Source organism: Hemicordylus capensis, chromosome 6 (assembly GCF_027244095.1).
Source record: "Hemicordylus capensis ecotype Gifberg chromosome 6, rHemCap1.1.pri, whole genome shotgun sequence".
In the NCBI taxonomy this organism is placed as follows: domain Eukaryota; kingdom Metazoa; phylum Chordata; class Lepidosauria; order Squamata; family Cordylidae; genus Hemicordylus; species Hemicordylus capensis.
The window spans coordinates 22,462,609-22,481,872 of NC_069662.1; the positions used below are offsets into that span (position 1 = coordinate 22,462,609).

General features: G+C 46.3%; 1 protein-coding gene across 9 annotated transcripts in view; it reads left to right on the plus strand.

Annotated features, from left to right (window-relative positions):
* FLT3LG (fms related receptor tyrosine kinase 3 ligand) overlaps nucleotides 1–19,264 on the plus strand; it is a 123,415-nt gene that overhangs the window by 93,278 nt on the left and 10,873 nt on the right. For 3 of the 9 annotated variants that reach the window (XM_053262538.1, XM_053262541.1, XM_053262536.1), the window contains exons 2-4: nucleotides 2,388–2,484; nucleotides 15,313–15,426; nucleotides 17,403–17,456. In XM_053262538.1, the coding sequence (XP_053118513.1) occupies nucleotides 2,449–2,484; nucleotides 15,313–15,426; nucleotides 17,403–17,456 (204 nt within the window). In that variant the 5' untranslated portion in view covers nucleotides 2,388–2,448. Of the gene's footprint in view, nucleotides 1–1,797; nucleotides 1,934–2,153; nucleotides 2,176–2,387; nucleotides 2,485–7,857; nucleotides 7,992–13,792; nucleotides 13,867–15,310; nucleotides 15,427–17,402; nucleotides 17,457–19,264 lie in introns of those variants that run through there. The other 6 variants (XM_053262532.1, XM_053262535.1, XM_053262534.1 and 3 more) reach the window with 5 other exon arrangements.

A 19,264-nucleotide genomic window follows, 5' to 3' on the forward strand; every position in this document is an offset into this window, starting at 1 on the left:
AGAGGCTTTTTAGGGAGTGAGGAGCTCTGCATGCAAGCTCCTCTCTCCTTCTCTAAAATACAATTGATTGCAGGACGTGGCCCCGCCGGGAAGAAGAGATCTGGTATGGGGAGGTCTCGCAGCTGGGTGGACGGGTGGGCGGTTGGCGACGAGAGCCGCGCCCGCGGGGGCATTTTCATGGGCCGTTTTGGCCCTTAAACGTGGCGAGGGGGAGTTGGAGCACATTACAGCTAACACGTAGCTGTACAGCGAAGAAGTGGGCAAGTCTCAAGACAAATCCCAAGAAGAGCAATCACCCCCATGCCCCATCCACAACCGTAAATGTACTCAGAGCATCAGAGACCAGAAGAGAAAAAAAACACACACACACCTTGTTGTTGTGACCACCACGCTGGCTTCTTTTCTTTAATTAATGATGACGCGCGCAAGCGCGACTCTCTCGAGGTCTGGTCTGGTTCCCCGCGCGGCTGGCGTTTTTGTTGTGCGTGCCTCCGTGTCCTGCCCTGCCTGCGCCTGCTGCAGCCCCCAGGCAGCCCCAGCAATGACGCTCTCCTCGCCTCGGCGGCTCCGCGCGAGTCCACGACCGCGCCACGTGCAGACAGCCAGGCGAATGGAGCTGGGAGGATGGACGCGACGCACGCATGCTCAGTGCGACTCGGCACGCCGCCGGCCGAGTCGCGCGTGCGTCGTGCGTGTAGAGACCCGGCGGCTGGGCCACTAGAGGGCCTCTCTGGCTGGCGCCTGATCTAGAGCGAGCCAGCAGCCACAGCGGCGCCGGCAAGCACAGCAGTAAGCACAGCAGTAAGCAAGGCGCCCGTTGCGGCGCCCGCCACCAAGCCAGGCAGGCAGGCTGGTGGCCAGCAAAGCAATGGGGGGGCCGCCCGTGGGCGTGGAGGGGACCGTTCCAGGGGGAGCGCCAACGCGCTCCCCTGCCGGAGAACTTTGTGTGTGTGTGTGTGTGTGTGTGTGTGTGTGTATGTTTATTTATTTATTTATTTTTTAAAAATTTTAATTTTTGGATAGGCGGGGGTCATGGCGGCGCCCCCCCACGTGACCAGGGAAGATGGCGCCCGGGGCACGTGCCCCCCCCCCTATCGTTATGCCTATGAGCCCTCTGACTCACTAGTCTGGCCTCCACTGTCTGAGACGAGACAGCGCAAAATCCTTAACTTCCAACACATACTTGAGTTTCTCTTTCACAACAACCCTGTGAAGTAGGTTAGGCTGAGAGAGAAGTGACTGGCCCAGAGTCACCCAGCTAGTTTCCTGGCTGAATGGGGATTTGAACTCAGGTCTCCCCGGTCCTAGTCCAGCACTCTAACCACTACACTGGAAATTCAATGCTAAAGTGAACTAGGTTGTCATGACATTCATTCAGTGGGAGTGTCAGAAAAACCTTACTGAGATAAGGAGAATGCAGTACATTTCAATCAATTATCAATTATGTCAACGAAGGACATAATTATCAATTATGTCAACGAAGGACATAATTATCAATTATGTCAACTATCAATCAGTGTCAATTATGTCAACGAAGGAATTTTGTTTGGTTAGAGCAAACAATGTTAGGAGCCAAGACTTCCAAATTCATTTGGTGAGATTTCATGAATCACATGCACAATATGTGGGAGGTAAGGACAAGATGGGATTGGTGGGAGCTAGATGTCTGCCAGCAAGCTTTGGCCTCTATGGCGGATTAACGTAGTAGCAAATGTAGCATTTGCTACAGGCCCCACGTTTTCAAGGGCCCTGCACGCCTGACTTCCAACTGCCCCTTCTGCTCTCTCTACGGTGTGTGGGGAAGAGCGTTCTGAGAAATGGGCTCTGTTGACTCCTGCCTCTGCAGCAGCTGCAGTAAGCGCCTGCTCTCACTTCACTTGCCTCCGATTAGCAAGCTCAGCTCAGCTGTAGTGCACCCCTCCCCTGTTAAAAGGTAATGGGCCATTACTTGCAAGGTTTTCAGCAGATCTTTATCTTTGTCACTCTGAGTGGCGGGGGGGGGGGCAGGCAGTAATTGCTGCAAGGGTGGGAAAGAGACCATGAAACTTGCAGGAGATCCCTCTCCAGCCCTGACTCCAGTGTCTCCAAGAAAAATAATTAGGAAAATACTTTTTTACTTCAAGAAATCCCAGAGGCCAGAAAGAAAAAATAATGAACTGTTTCATCTCAGGCCATGTGCGTATGTGGTATTTCTGAATGCTCTGTTGCATTTTTTAAAAAAAGTTCTGAAATGCAATACAAAAAAGTTCTGAAATGCAATACATCTGCACTTTACTAGTCTGGATTTCAGCCAGTGTCTCGTAGTACCATACACTCTCCTCATGTGGAATCTTCTTCATAGCCTCTACATTTGGATCTCCTAACCTTCCTTTCTATTGCTCCTCCAGCTCACCCTCTTTCTAGAGGGGTAATCCTCAGCATGCTGGCCACCCACCAAGCCATGTGGAGATGATTTGGTACCATGGACTCACAGATTCTTCTGTGGTAAGTCAGAGTGAATTTGGCTGAATTGGGGAAGGGGCCTTTGGATCCAGTCCAGGACTGGCTGTCTTAAGGGGAGAGATTCTGGTATGTTTTCCTAGGTGACACTAGGTGATGGCTTGCTTATTGGGTTGTCTTGGTTGTCTCTAGTGGAAAACACTTTACACCCCAGCCCAGTATTTGGATTAGCTACAAGCTGTATCAGGAGACAGGTGTGTGACAGGTAAAAGGCAGCTTCCAATTGGAGTGCACCATGAAGCCTCATTTCTGTTGTGTCAGGATAAAGATGACGAAGGGTGCTAGAACTGGGCTCCCTCCCAATTTATTTTATTTATTTAATTTATATGCTGCCCGACTCCAGAGGCAACAGGTGGTTCACAAAGACAAATGAAACCAACTATTAAAACAAGAATTTTAAAAATTCCAACACATTCAGAAATTACAGCAATTTTTGAACCTATCCTGCAAGCTAAGGATGCAAACAAGAAACAGGTCAACTCACAGGAGATTTTCTCTAGCAATACAGATGCTTCATTAGGCCGTACAGGGGAGCAGTGCCATGTATGTTGTATCTGTGTTTGTGCATTTGTCCATTTGTGCATTGCATTTATGTTTGTGTGTTGCATCTCTGTGTGTTTGTGGGTTCTGTCTGTGTTTTTGCATTTATGTTTTGTGTGTTGCATCTATGTTTGTGAGTTTGTGCTGCATGTTGTATCTGTGTTTGTGCTTTTGTGTGTTTGTAAATTGTGTCTGTTTGTGTGTTTCTGCAGTTCTATTCTGCATGTGTTTGTGTATTTGTGTTGCATGTGTGCATTTGTGTTGACTGTGTGTTTCTGCCATGTGCATGTTCGTGCCACGTGCATTGCATCTGTGTTTGTGCATTTGTCTCTTTGTGTTACATCTGTGTTAGTGCATTGTGTTTGTGCGTTTGTGTGTGTTTCTGTATGTATATTGCATGTGCTATGTGTTTGTGTCATTGTGTTGCATGTGTGCATTAGTGTTTTTGTGTTGTCTGCATACATTTGTGTGTAGCATGTTTGTGAACAGGCAGTAAATTGGCTAAAAGTAGCTGAGATCACCTTCCCCCATCCCCACCAAAAAAAATCTGGTGTAAGTAAAGTAGCCCTGCCCATTGAAGCCAATGAGGCTTTCTTATCCTAGAAGTCAAATGCAGTTCAGGGGATGGGCAGCAGGACACTGTCAACTGAGAAAAGTGTGAGGTAATTCTGAAGAAGTGTGAAGGAGTTACACCCTGCCTGACAGAGAAGAGAGAATGGAGAGAGGAAAGAAAAGGATGCTGTAATTATGGGCAGACTTACTCCAAAATAACCCCACACACTGCTGCTTCCCTACACTGGAAGGCCATCTGGCTTTCCCAATATGTCATATCTCCCCTCCCCTCTCCCTCCCTCCACCTTCTCTGAGAGTTCACATTCCATCACTAATAGAGTAAGCAATTTTACCTGCAGCAGAATCCACTAGCTGGCTCCCCCTGCGGATGTCAGAGGACTGGCAAAACGTGTCAGCATTCTAGCTTCTTTACCAAAACAGTCACGCTCTGCCTAACTTTGCCAGCACTTGTTACCTGTGGGCTTTAATGGGGCAGGAAAAACCTTAATAACTTTTGAACCATTACTCTAAACTTTACCAAACCACTAAAAGGCATGGCTCCTAGACAATCCTGACAGAGTACACCAGTCATTCTGACAAAAACTTGAAAGAGTTAGATGATAACATGTGGATGAAGTTTGGACAAAAGGGAGTCAATTTGTCAATTTTCAGCACTTTTAAACTTGCTGTAGCTGTGGCATTTTTTATCAGAACCTCTTGAAATTTGGAACATTTGTAGAACTCATCAAATAGATCACACATGCCAAGTTTCAAGATATTAGTTCAGTTTTTGTCATATTTATAAACAATAGCATTTTGAGAATTTTTTCCACCAAAAAAATGATGGAACTTTTTTTTTTTTGCTGCTCACCTTACCCAAAACAGCACTCCCTTAACTAAAAGGTCCCCTTTAATTTACTTCTACTCACTTCTTTCACTAATCCTTATGTTTGAGAAGCAAGATCAGATTAGGTCCTAAAAACACATCACGTCTCTACTAGAAACGTCTTGCAGTTTCTATCATGGACTCATGCATACCTTCAGGGGATGGGAGCATCAGCATTGCCAGCACAAGGGGCACATGCCCCAAAGGCACAAGGGCACATGCCCTTGGCTGGCTGCACCGAACCTCTTGCCTGCCTGTCAGACTCCCACCACTGATCTTGTCTGGATAAAACAAGAGGTAGTGGCAAGGGGGCAAGCTCTGGGCAGAAATTAAAAATTCCAGCCCCGCAGGTGCTCTCCTTACTACTTCCTCTGTTGCTGAACTCCATCCTCCCCACCCCATGCGACTGTAATGGAAATGAGGAGAGACAGCTGAGTGCCTGCTCCCTATTTCCTCTTCCACTCTCTGTCCCTTTCCATTTGTGCACAGAGGGTGGCAGGTGGCCCTCATGCCTAGCATCAATCCAGCTGCTGGGATCAATGGAGGGGGCACAGTGACTGCCCAGGAAAAGGAGGGGTGCAGCCCCCCCCACCAAAAAATACTGTTCAAAAAATTCTTCTGAAAGAATTGCATGGTGACAAAGCAGGAAGGAAGGAAGGAAGGAAGGAAGGAAGGAAGGAAGGGAAAAGTTGAGACATGAAATAGTAATGCACAGGAAGCAACCCCCGCAATTTTCCTGCAGTGGCAAGGCTACCACAAAAAGTGATTGCAAAGGGGAGAGAAATCTGGAAATAAAGCAAGTGCTTTGGGGCTAACAGAACCCTAGCAGTGCCCCTGGCCAAAATACACCAGATTATAACAAAGATACACTGGTGATTAAAAGTGTTAAATACTGGAGGAGAGTGTTGGATCCCTTAATAAAGGGATAATAAAGGCTTAATTATCTCAGTGGGAGGAGGCTGTGGGCCTGAGCCAGGCCCTCAAGGCCCATGACTCAAATCTTTTCTGACCTAGTAATACTCCCTAATGGTGCAGCGGGGAAATGACTTGCTTAGTAAACATGAGGTTTCCGGTCCGAATCCCCACGGGTATGTTTCCCAGACTACGGGAAACACCTATATCAGGCAGCAGCAATATAGGAAGATGCTGAAAGGCATCATCTCATACTGCACGGGAGGAGAAAATGGTAAACCCCTCCTGTATTCTACCAAAAGAAAACCACAGGGCTCTGTGGGCACCAGGAATCAACACCTACTCGACGGGCACACTTTACCTTTAATGCTTCTGGAGGAAGGGTGAGGAGATGAAGTAATCTTACACTTTCCCCTGAGCATCTGCTGTGAGGCAGGCACAGTTTTGCTATGACGCCTCCTTGTTCAGGGCAAGCTACTTCAGAGTCATTAGCAGCTATTAAGAAACCATTTCAGGACAATCAAGTTACTAGCCAGTACTATTAATCTGAATATATGCAACAAAAAGAGATGGCCAAGTTGCCATTTCATAACAGTACTATTACTGTAACAATATTTTGTAGGAAAGCTGGGGCCATTCACGTTCCCATCCATAATGCAGTTTGACAATGTTTTCTCCAAGCAGACACTGTTCATATGCCATGCTCTCTGTGCCCCTCCTGCCCCATTTTGGGCCAGTGGGGTTGCAGGAGGGGGCACCCCCTCGTTCCCATTCACGCACCTTTAGTCAGGTAGCAATGGACAACGTGATGGCTTTCCCTCCCTGCATTTTTCTCTCTCTGTGAATTTGCAGAAGGCCACCTGCAAAGGGATTTGTGTGCCATCCTTTCTGTCAGGCTTGCGCAAGAGATGGAAGGAAGTACTGCTGGTACCTTTGCGCAAGAACACCGGGGGGGGGGGATTTCAAAAGCTGAGAGGCAGACATTAAGATATATCCACTGATATAAATCATTGTACTATGTATCATGTGGCCCCTCCACATGATATAGCAGGGGAAATGGAGCAACCCTGCAATTTTTTCTCAAATCAAAGGAAATCAGCAACTGTTTTCTCAACGCATATACAATACTGTAAACTTGAAATGTCAAGATAAGCTCCGAATACAGGCTGTGGCTGTGCAAATGGCACATTGCTGTTCCCATATGCAAGACGTTGTCAAAAGCCAGATCGTACGAAAGCACACCAAGCCTTTACGCAGTGAAGTATATAGCAATTTTAAGTTGTCATCTGGAAAGCACCCTTAGAACAAAACTTCAAACAGTAAAACAAAAATCATAAGAATAATTTAAAAAGGCGTGTTGAGGTCAAAGATCAAAACAGAGACAAGTTAGAACAACCAGCAGAGAATTACGAAATATGCAAAAGAGATTGCCAGAAGCTTTAATGCAAGGGGTTGATCATTAATTTTCTGCCAGGGAATAATAATTTCCTGATCTGTTTTACGTAAATGATTTAAAGAAGGTGCTCATTAATGATCGCTTCTAAACGTAACCGGTCTCAGTCAGTTTTTATTTTTCTGATGCTGTTTGTTCACTGGCACTGAGATACATATTTGTGCCTGACAGCAGGTTTGTAAACATTTCTGTCCCTTACTGGGAATTACTGGTTTTCTGTTTGTTTCTTTGAAGCGCCACCTTCCAAGGAATGCTGGCAACAGCTCTGGTTTAATTTAAGAGGAGCTAAACTGAAGTGGCAGCATGTATGAACATGTCCTAAATGACCACGTTTTCTGTATGAATGTGATCCTGTCCATCCACTAAAGCAGCAGGTTCTCAAACTTGAGTCCCCAGATGTTGGAGGACTACAACTCCCATCATCCTCAGCCACAATGGCCTTTGGCAGAATGCTGAATGAATGCTTGAGAAGGTTTCCTCAGTTCCTTCCTGAGGCAGTTTCCTGGCCCCTTCATTGTTGACATTCTTTCACAATCTGAACACTTTTCTGGCCACAGGCATTTGGCCTAAATGTTACTGTGATTGGGTTTTTTAAAGCTGACTCTTTCAAGGTATAAATTTGGGGTGGTTTCTGTCATGTTTATAATCTTATCCTCTGCCTGTTCTATGTGTGTAATTTTATCCTCTGCCTATTCTGTTTGTGTTGTTATGCTTTGTAATTGTGGTTTGAAATTTCTTATGTAGCCACCTTGAGTGTTTTGTGGTTTTGAAGGGAAAAGGTGTCGCAGGAGATAAATATACCAAATATCAAATAGTTTGGGGATAGGGCCATAGCTCAGTGGCAGAGTATCTTCTTTTCATGCAGAAGGTCCCAGGTTCAATCCCTGGCACCTCCAGGTAGGGCTGGGAAAGACTTCTGCGAGAAACCTTGAAGAAGCCGCTGCCAGTCAGTGTAGACAATACTGAGCTAGATGGACCAATGGTCTGACTCGGTATAAGGCAGCTTCATTTGTTCCTATGTTTGGGGATGAGAAACCATTTCATTCCGTTTCTGTCTTGGGGCCTTGCTCTCTGAAGGACTTCCTTCTCCCATATGAATTTTTGATGGTGAGGCCTGTGGCAACTGGAAAGAGGACATTTTCAGTACTGGTGAGTTACCCATTTCTGAAATGGGCCACCACATTGTAGGTGTCACGAAGAACAATGTCTAGAGAGTTGGCTAGTACTAGAATTGCTTGAGGTCCTCCCTGTTAAGTATGAGGCCCCGAGTTAAGTTTTGGCTAGATCCTGCCACACACCCCAGGCATTTTAGGGCGAGTGTGGTACAGTGGTTAGAGTGCTGGAGAGACTTGGGTTCAAATCCCACTCATTCATAAAGTTCACTGTGTGACCTTGGGCCAGTCACTCTCTCTCAGCCTAACCTACCTCACAGGGTTGTTGTGGAGGGGGATCCCTTGTACACTGGCTTGAGCTTGTTGGAAGAAGGGTAATCGATAACCTTTATTGATTGGTGCTTTTTATACTGAACATATTTAATTCACTATTTTACCTGATGTGGCTTTTTATGCTGCCTTTGTGCCTTTTTGCTGCCTTTATAGAGCCCCTGGTGGCGCAGTGGTAAAACTGCCGCCCTGTAACCAGAAGGTTACAAGTTCGATGCTGACCAGGGGCTCAAGGTTGACTCAGCCTTCCATCCTTCCGAGGTCGGTAAAATGAGTACCCAGAATGTTGGGGGCAATATGCTAAATCATTGTAAACTGCTTAGAGAGCTCCGGCTATAGAGCGGTATATAAATGTAAGTGCTATTGCTATTGCTATTGCTATTTATCATTTTATGACCTTACGATTTTGTCATTTTTAGTCTATTTTGTTAGATACTGTTTGTTATTCTCTTTGAGAATTTTACATAATCTGAAAAATGGCCAACAAATACCTTAATTAAAATAAATGATTTTTTAAAAAAATCTGACTATTCCTATGTACTTCAGGTCCCATTTCCCAGCCCTTGCCCACCAATATTCCCCATAATCCCTTTCCTCCTTCAATTGTTCTGAAAAATAATGGTGATTATGCAGGCTATAAGCCTGTATAGGTAGTATTGTTTTAAAGGGCTGAGACTAAAGTTACTGAGTGAGAACTCTCACCTTAAAATGTGGGGATGGGAGAACAAAACCCTAAGAAATTTTCAAGAAGTGGGGACAAAATTTGGGGGTGCCTTTTTTTAACCCAGAAGCTTCTCTCGGAACAACACTACCACATCACATAGTTCTAGAGCTGGGGTTCCCAACAAGGGATATCGGTACACCTGGGGGTACTGGGAAGGATTATCAGGGGATACTCAGAGCGCTCCTGCCTCCCCACACTGCAGCTGCACTATATGTTCTAGGGATGTGAAAACCGGTTCAAATTCAAACCAGTTCGTTTCGATGGTTCAAATTCGAACCGAACCAGCCATCAGGTTCGAGCGGCAGGTTCGAATTCGAACCAAACTGGAGGGGTTCGATTCGAACTGGTTCAAACCTCCAAAAGTGGGTGGGGTGGTAGCCGGCACCCATGGGTACCTACCACCCAATCCCCAAAGCAATCGGACACTTGTACATTTATGATTTTTTTGGTTATTTTTTTATTTTTTCCTCATAGGGTATAATGGGACTCGAGCCAGCCCATTATTCCCTATTGTGGAGCACCTAGGGGCACAAAAGTGGGGTGGGTGGTACGTACCCGGGGTGTCTACCACACACAAAACCACAGGACAATCGGACACTCCTCTGATTATTGGTGAATTTTAAAAGTATTTTTGAATTCCTCATAGGGAATAATGAGGATTCCAGCTAATGTATAGCTTCACGTCGGGGGGAAAGGGGTGGCCTAGAGCGGAGTGTGGTGGGTGGTAGTTCCCAAGGGGGGCAAGGAAGCTACCAGAATTATTTCAAAAGAACTGGGAAAAGGGCTGATTTTTAAGTGATTTTTTTTTAAGTTTACGCGTCTTTTAGGTTTTTCTCCATAGGGAAGAATGGAAGTTTCAGCAGCCCCATAACTGCACTTGGGGGGTGCTGGGGTGACCCAGAGTGAGTGGTAGTGTAGTGTACAGAGGGTGCCAACCACCCCCATGGGTTGCTAACCCATGTGGTACTGGGTTTTGTTGTTTCTGAGGTGTTCTGAGTGTAGATTCTCTGGTAGCAAATGAGAGTAGATTCATGGTTTTGTCATTGAAAATCACATCTGCTACCAGAGAATCGACACTCAGAACACCTCAGAAACAACTGGTTCGAGTCCCATTATGCCCTATGAGAAAAAAAATTTCAAAAATTAATAAAAATCATACGAGTGTCCAATTGCTTTGGGGGTTGGGTGGTAAGTACCAGTGGGTGCCAGCTACCACCCCACCCACTTTTGGAGGTTCAAACCGGTTCAAACAAGTTTGAATTCAAACCGAACCGGGGGGAGGTTCAAGCAAAACCAAAACCGAACCTCCCCCTCCCGGTTCAAAGCTGGTTCGAATTCGAACCGAACCAGGCAAACTGGTTTTGTGCACATCCCTAATATGTTCTCCATGAGCATTTCCAGATGGGGCTTTTAGCCACATCTCCACCGGAATGGAGGGTGTGCATTCACATATCAGCCAGATTTACCCAAAGCCCGTGCAACATATCAGAGTGCACTCCATACACATTTCGGATTTTGCCCTGCAAATTGGAGCCTAGCCCGATTTATGTCCAGGGTTAAAAAAAATCCACTTTTTGTATTGGAGTATCTAGTATGCCCCAACTCGCAGTAAAGCCTTACAGTAAACCTGTGTTAAAGCCTGCTGTCTGGGAAAGCTCCATCTGAAGCTTGAAGCTGACATGGCCTTACCGCAGAGGCGTATCGGGGGGAAACGGCGCCCAGGGCAAGCTCTGGCCGGCCCTGAAATGGCACCACCCCCGCCGGCCCCCACATACCTGTGAGGGCGCAGCGGCGCCCCCCAGGTGACATATTGCGGCGGCGGCGGGTCACCCGGCGATTCGGCGGCAGCGGGTCGCCCGGCGATTCAGCGGCAGCAGCAGGTCGCCCGGCGATTCGGCAGCAGGTCGCCCGCCGAGTGCGGCGGAAGTGCGGCGCAGCGATGTGGCAATGGTGTGGGCAGCAGCGGCAGGTCGCCCGCCGAGTGTGGCGGTGGCTGGCTGTGGCGATGGGCTGCTGTAGCGCGGCCCGAGCAGCGGCTGATCGCCCGCCGAGGAGGAGTTCAATCAGAGCGAGGAGGAGGAGTTCAATCAGAGCTGAGGAGGAGTTCAATCAGGAGGAGTTCAATCAGAGGAGGAGTTCAATCAGAGTGGCGCCGAGCCTGCCTTCTGGCCTGCCACCTGGCCAGAAGGCAGGCTCGGCGCCGCTCTGATTGAACTCCTCCTCTGATTGAACTCCTCCTCCTCAGCTCTGATTGAACTCCTCCTCCTCGCTCTGATTGAACTCCTCCTCGGCGGGCGATCCGCCGCCGCTCGGGCCGCGCTACAGCAGCCCATCGCCGCAGCCAGGCACCGCCGCCCTCGGCGGGCAACCCGCCGCCGTCCGCCGTTCATCACCACCGCCACATCGCTGCACGCCCGGCCCCGCCGCCACTCGGGGCGATCTGGGGGGGTGGCGGGGGGAGGCCACTTTTTTGCACCCCCCATGTGACCCGCCAGGGTGGCACCCAGGGCACGTGCCCCCCTGCCCCCCCATAGTTACGCCACTGCCTTACCAATGTGTCTGCTGCGTAAGAGGAGGGAGGAGGGTGAAGACACTCCTTCGCTGCCCCTGATTGGCTGGCTACCTGCTGAAACTCAACATAGCCCTTCCCTCAGCCCAGGGCTGTCCTTAGGACATGGCGAGCAGGGCGAGCACCCCACGGCCCGCTCTTTTAACCCCCATTAGTATTAACCGGAAGGGAGCCCCGCACCGGCTGATTTGCCCCAGGCCCCACACCCAACCAGGGCTCTCTAAGCACAGCCCTGCCTCAGCCAAATTAGCACTGAGTAATTCCATTGAAATTAAGAAGACTTTCCCCATAAATTTCAATAAGACTTTTTTTTAGTAGTGTATGAATGTGAAGAAGTGACTGTTTTAGCCCATCTCCCTAACTGTAACACTTACATTTGTATGTTTATGTATATATGTGTATAATTACACACAATTTAAATCTTAAAATTATGAGAGATGCTTGTTAAAGTTATGAGAGATACTTCTCCAGTCACTGGCTTACATCCACACTAAGTTACTAATAAGATACTAATATTTACTAGCACTAAGTTACTAATAAGCAGCCTTATTTAAATGAATGGGACAGATTTATTCATGAGTAGCTTAAACTGGGTGTAAGCCAGTAATTGGAGTGGTCTCATAAGTACAACATTTGAGTGTATGTGCGCATGCGTGTGCATACACACTAACAGTATTTATGGGGTACCTGGCCTGAAGGCTTGCAACAGAAGACGGACACATTTGATAACAAGTTGTTCTAGTAAGAACTAATCGGCCTACTTTCCTTTCACTGCCTCTACAACTGGACTAAATTTGGTTCAAATCGAGGTCCACAAGTTAGATCTCATGCACCTCAAATGTTCATGTGTCTGCTATCTTGGATTGGGTGGATGACATCATTACAAACTACACCATTGATGTGTCCCTGTATGTCACTCACTATAATTGTACCAAATTTGGTTCAAATTGGTTAGACAGTCCTCAAGTTAGTGCACTTGCACCTCAAAAGTTCTCACTCCATCTTGGATCAGGGTGGATGACATCATCACAAACTACACCATTGGGGTATCCCTGCATGTCCATACAGCTGTAGCAAATTTGGTTCAAATCAGTTAGATTGTCCACAAGTTAGTGCATTTGTGCCTCAAAGGTTTACATGTCTGCCATCTTGAATTGGGTTGGATAACATCATCATAATCTATGCCATTGATTGTGTCCATACAGCTGTAGTAAATTTGGTTCAGATTTGTTAAGTGGTTCACAAGTTAGCCCACTTGCACCTCAAAAGTTTATGCGTCCACCATCTTGAATCAGTGTGGATGACATCATCACAAACAATGCCGTTGAGGTGTCCCTGTGTGTCACTCACTGCAACTATACCGAATTTGGTTTAAATTGGTTAGACAGTCCACAAATTAGCCCGCTTGCACCTCAGATGTTCATGTGGCCACCATCTTGAACTGGAGTGGATGACATCATCACACACCACACCACACCATTTGGGCATCCCTATGTGTCCCTACAGCTGTAGCAAATTTGGTTCAAATCGGTTAGGCAGTTCATAAGTTAGCCCACGTACACCTCAAAAGTTTACATGTCCGCCATCTTGGATTGGGGTGGATGACATCATCACAAACTACACTGTTGAGGTTTCCCTATGTGTCCCTACAACTGTATACAATTTGGTTCATATTGGTCCAGATGTTGCAAAGTTAATTGTGGCGGGGGCGGGACACACAGACACACACAGAATGGCGGCTAATCTCATAAACCTGGGGATGCTGGGAGTTTTGTAGTCAACAACATCTGGGAATTCCAGGTCCGGGGAACACGGCACCCTCTCACATCTGTGAAAGTTCTTGAAATTCATCCCCCTCTCAGTTTCACTGCCTGCCAATGGGGGTGGGATTAATCTCAGCCCCATTGTTTTGTCACCTGCCAAAGACTGGATGAAGTGTGAGTCCAATCAGCCAAACCAGGGGTGTAGGGTCCACTGGACAAGTGTGTGGAAGGCAAATGTCCCCAGGCCCAGAGGGTCAAGGGGCCCTCTAGACCCGTGGCCAGGGTGTGACGTCCCCCCAAAAAGCGTTTCTCTTCCCCCTCCCCCTAGGTGGCCAGCGAGCTGTTTCTTTTTTCAGGCAGGAGGAGGGCAGCTGCTGAAAAAGAAAAGGGTTAAACCAGCCCAGCAGCTGGTTTTTGATTGGTCCTCCTTGAGTTGTGCTCCTTCTTCCTAGCAATCAATGCAGCAGTTGGGTTTGCAACAGGAGGGAGCAGAAAGAAAGCCTGGCCACGAGGAGAGCTGCTGGAAAGGAAAGTCAAACAACCCTTATCTGTTTTTTCTGTGTGATTTCTTCCCTCAGAAGCCAATGTGTTTACTGTGTTTTTCTCCTCCCCACACTTATGAACTGTGTGTGTGTTAGTGTGTGTGAGAGAGAGAGAGAGAAGGAGAAGGAGATCCCATCCCCAACTGAAAGCCTCCCTTGGTGTGTGTGTTTTCCCTCCATCCCCAAATCCTTGGTTGTGCTTGTGTGAGATATTTTTAACTTTAAAAAAAAAGATTTAAAATGATGGAGTTCTTCCCAGTAAGTCCTGACGCAGGTGATCTTCTCCTCGGAACTTGCAATGAGTTGTTTTCCTCTCCGTGGAAAGGAAAGCAGAAAGCGAGTGAGGTGGAGTTTATTGGCTGGTCTGTGGTGGTGATTGTTAAATGTATATTCAGTTGTTTTTCAACCAAACAAGTTCTCAGAATTGTATACATAGCAGAGAGAGATTTGTAAACTTTATAAAAAAATCATTTTCAAAGCAGCACAGCAAGGTGCCAAGTGTAAGCCTGTGTGTTCACTATGAAATCATAGCACCCACTTTAAAAATCACCTATTTAAACTTTAAACCCAGGCCTGTCATTATTTCAGTACATGTTCAATTTTCCAGCAGTGTATCTACAGTTGTACCATTCTTTCTATTGCAAGCTGCCATACAAAAACATGCGAGAAACCTCTCAGAAGTAGATGCATTGTGTTATTTTTAGTGCTTTTCATTTCCTGTGTCTGGAAACTTAGGGCTGCCTCTGACCATGGCTGGTTTTGTTGTCCTTGGTGTACATATTTTGCCAGCCCTCAACAGTCAAGTCCTTTTTTACTCCTCATGTTGTATCCAGAGTCCTTGGGGCAACTTTGATAAGTTTCAGACCCCACTTTCTGGGGCGTGGTAGCTCTAAACTATAACGCCTGAGACTGCATACTCGGGAATAAAGTGTGTGTGTGTGTGTGTGTCTATCTGTCTGTCTGAGAGAGAGAGCGTATACAAATAGGGATAGGAACATTGCTAGGGGTTGTATGCATGCATATATCAGGTCACAGTAGTAGGCATATGTTTAAAATGTTTCTGAGCTAGGGGAATATGTGTGTGAAAGTGTATGCATCTATGAAGAGGGAGTAATATTATATGCATAGAAGGGAAAGAAGGGGCATGTTAAGAATCTTGTTTTCATCATGTCCTTACAGTTTTTCTGCAAAAATTATATGGGGGAGGGGGGAAACAGAAGAAGATAAGGAGCAAAGGGGCCCATCCTCATTTTTTGTCCCTAGGCCCACTCCAACCTTGCTACGCCCCTGAGCCAAGCCCACCTGAGCCCTAAAAACAAATGATGTTTGTTTTATGTGTTAGCTATGATTTTGCAAAAGTCCATGCCTGTGGCAGTTTAGGGCTTGACTTACACTGCAGTAAAATAAAGGGCCTGCCTTTGTCTCCCTAGGTCTTCCTGCTGTTGCTGTTGTGTTTCACCCCATCTGATCCAGACAAGAACTGCTTCTTTGCACAGTCTCCTTTTCCTACTACTAACACTCATGAAAATGTCATTCAAAAGTTGGTGAGTATATTGTACACCTGTAAGCAGGTTGCACATGTGCCCTATGCCACATTACTTACACTTTAGGTCTCTTTCTAATGCAGTTTCTGTCCATTCAAAACTGAAAAATTGCTGATTGATTGTTTTTATCTCTGCTGGCTTCCTGCCCTGTTCCTTCAGCTGGAGAAAGGTGTTTTCTTTCTCCAAGCTCTGATGGGTGTAACATTCAAAATATTGAGAGAGTCCTAGCTAGCAGGAGACCATTTCCTCTCCCAATGATATAATACCAACCAGAAATCCACCTAACCAATGAATGGTTGACTAGCAGTCATACAGCATGCCCGTTTGAAAGATAAAACCATAACAAAACTCTTGCTAGGTCCACCTATTTCCAGTGGCCACCAGCCAGAGGGTTCTGGGAAGCTTCGAAGCAAGGCATGATAGCATTCCTTCCCGGCAGGGTGCTTTCCAGACTGCGCTGGAGGAACTGGTGTGAAATCCTATGGCAAACCTTAACGTTTTGAAGCCGGTTAGAGTTAGCCATTGGACTTTACACCACTTCCTCCCACACTAGGCTTTGAGGGGAGAGGAGGGGGTGGGTGACATGACAGTTCCCCCCGCCCCTTGGTGAATTTGTGCAAGAGCACCGGACTCTTGCAAAAAAAAAAAAAGATTTTTTTGGGGGGGTACTGTGGCACAAGAGAATGAAAGGGAACACCAAAGCAAAAAGACACAAGCTGTCTCCCTAGACTAAGAAGCAGACAGGTCGTTTCAATGACTCACAACAATAATCATAAAACAAAGATACAGACACACACCTCTAAAGGCACAGAGGGAAAAATACAGCTGCAATCCTTTGCACTCTTGGGAGGAAGCCCATTGAACTAAATCATTTACTTCTGAGTAAACCCCACAAGCCTGCAAACTGTTCTCAAAATTAAAAAAATCAGCTACTATTTTATCACACACATAGAACATTTTAAACCTGAAACATCAGGATAAGATCTGAATACATGCTGTGGCTGTGCGAATGGCACCTTGCTGTTCCTGTATGCAAGATAGTGTCAAAACCCAGATTGTACGAATGCACACGTAGAGAAGCAATTTAAAGTTGCCATCTGGAAAGCACCCTGCTGTATGTCCCCAGCAGGGTGACATACAGCAGGGTATTCAATCTAGTATTCAAAGGTATACTGCCTCTAGACATGGAGGTTCCATTTAGCTATCAAAGCTAATAGCCTCCATGATTTGCCTAATTCTTTTTAAATAGCGATCTACGGTAGTGGCCACTGCCAAATCTCATAGTAGTAAAATCTGGTGGAGAATTTGGCTTCCCAAGAATCCCTGTTCCTTATGTTTGAAAAATTGTATAGAGTTCTTATGGCAGGTAGGTAATCATCATCTATTTAAAGCCAAAGGATCACTTCAAGGGAGGAGAGCTAGTCTTTGAGGAAGAGAGCTGGAATTGTGGTAGCAAGCATGAATTGTCTGCTTTGCTAAGCAGGGTCTGCCTTGGTTTGCATTTGGATGGGAGACTACATGCAAGTAAGATATTCCCCTTAGGGGTTGGGGCCATAGCTCAGTAGAAGAGCATTTGCGTGCTTGCATGCAGAAGGTCCCAGGTTCACTCCTTGGCATCTCCAGATAGAGCTGGGAGAGACTCCTGCCTTGAAGAGCTGCTGCCTGTCAGTGTGGACAATACTGAACTAGATGGACCAGTTCTCTGACTCGGTACAAGGAAGCTTCCTATGTTCCTATATTCACTTCCAATGTGTCAGTGTTTTCGTTATGCAATCTCTCTTCCTAGAGTTCTGTAAGAGAAGGCTGAATAAGCGTATGTCAGAAGAGTTATAGGGCATTTTATAGGACTGATGTAGAAGGACCTTCAAACGTTGTGATTTGAAATGCAGATGCATTCCTCAGCTGTATTTCTTGTTCCCTAGCTCCTCTTCCCACTTGAAAGATATCTCTTTCTTTCTTTCTTTCTGTCTCATCAGAGAGATTTCCTGCTCTTGGATTACCCAGTCTCTGAACCATCCAACTTGAAACAGGTAAAATCTTTAAAACATATTAATGAAATAGGGCCAGTTCAGATGATACTTTCAACACATTACTGGTTTCCTTAACACACATCAACACGATCATCTGAATTAACTTACACACAATCTCTACATGTGAGTCAAATACCAGATAAATGTAGTATTTAAAATGCAAGTATTTAGTCAGAAGTTCATCCAAATTGCTAATCACGTGTGCTTTGTTCCTTTAATCTTCCTAACCACTAAGTTTGTAATGTAGACTATATAGGGCTTCCATTTCCTGTATGCAAGGCTTCCTGTTGGTGCTTTTTTCTTTCTCAGAGTGGAGGCGATAGTGTGATTGGCAAAGCATTTGCCTCATGTTAAATAGTGCTTCTGCTACAGTCTGTTTTGGGATTTCTCTGGAGTTATTAAGTGGGCTGGGGGGGAATACAGGCTGTGGTGGTGAACTTTTGGGTGGCAGGCAGCTCCCTCTCACAGGGATTTCCAGAAGTTGTTGATTACAACTCCCAGAATCCCCAGCTGCAATGGCTTTTGCTTAGGGATTATGGGAGTCGTAGTCCACAACATCTCAGAATCCCTGTTAGAGGGACACTGGTGGCGAAGAGGGGGTGCATATTAATGCCTATAGAGTTGTTTGCCAGACAGAAATACGCTTGCCATAAACAGGGAGAACTGTTGGATATTTGACTTTTTAAAAGAACCTGCGAATAGGAAAGAATTCATGCTGATGGGATGGAGGTTTCCCAGACTATGAGCTTTACTGAGGGAGGAAGTGGCTTACGTTAAGACGAGAGCAGATAAAGTGTGTTTAATGTAAATAAGCAAATCAGAATAAAGCTGGGGCCATCCACTTTGTTACTTTTTATTATGGTTGGTGACAGTTACTTACAGTTTTTCAAACCTAGGACTGTATATAACGTCCTAGGCATGCTTCCCTCGCCCTTCTTGCCCATTCCTGGCCAGTAGGATTGCAGAGGAAGTGGGGTGGTCCGCCACCTTCTTCCTATTCATGCATTCATTTGTGTGCAGGTAGGGAAAGACTACATCTATCTATCTATATAATTCGCTTCCAGACGACCAAGTTGAGGACTACGTCCGGAGGTGTGTGGATGCCTGAAGCCATTGCCTTGGGAAGGGAGCGGCAGCGAGGGAGGCAGGCAGAATCAGCAGACTCGGGAGACAGAGGAAGAAGGGAGGAAAGGCAGTGGGGAAAAGAGGAAGCATTGCCTGGGGAGGGAGCGGCAGCGAAGGAGGTGGGAATCGGGGGGGGGGGGGGACCGAAAAGGAAAGGATAAGGAAAGGAAAGAAACAAAAGGAAAGGCAGAGGAAACCAACCACAGAGAGGGGGTGGCTGGCAGGTAAATGACGGAACAGAGTTGGAGAACCAAATGAAGTCCAAAATTGCTGGGAGTAAGGGGCCGTTAAAAACCGTTGGGACTGTGAGGAAGCGCTACTGGCCTTCCCACCCCAAAAAGAAAAAATCCAGTGCCATTGTTCTGCCTCCCCCCCAAAAAAAACCACCAGCCAGTCTTCCACACCCCACACCACCAAAAAACAAAAACCCCTCCGCTCCTAGTCACCCCTACAAACAAACAAACCACAAAGGGACAGTGTGGGCCAGCTGCTGGCAGTACCCCCCTAAAAAAAAATACCTAGACAGTTTTCCTGACTGGACAAATTAGTTAAACAGCAAACCATGAGTGAAACTAACTTAACTAACGTGGTACAAAACCTTTATTACTAAGATAGAATGAACTATCCACGGAAAAATCAAGTTAAAATATGAACACACAACAGCATCTTGCTGACCATACAGA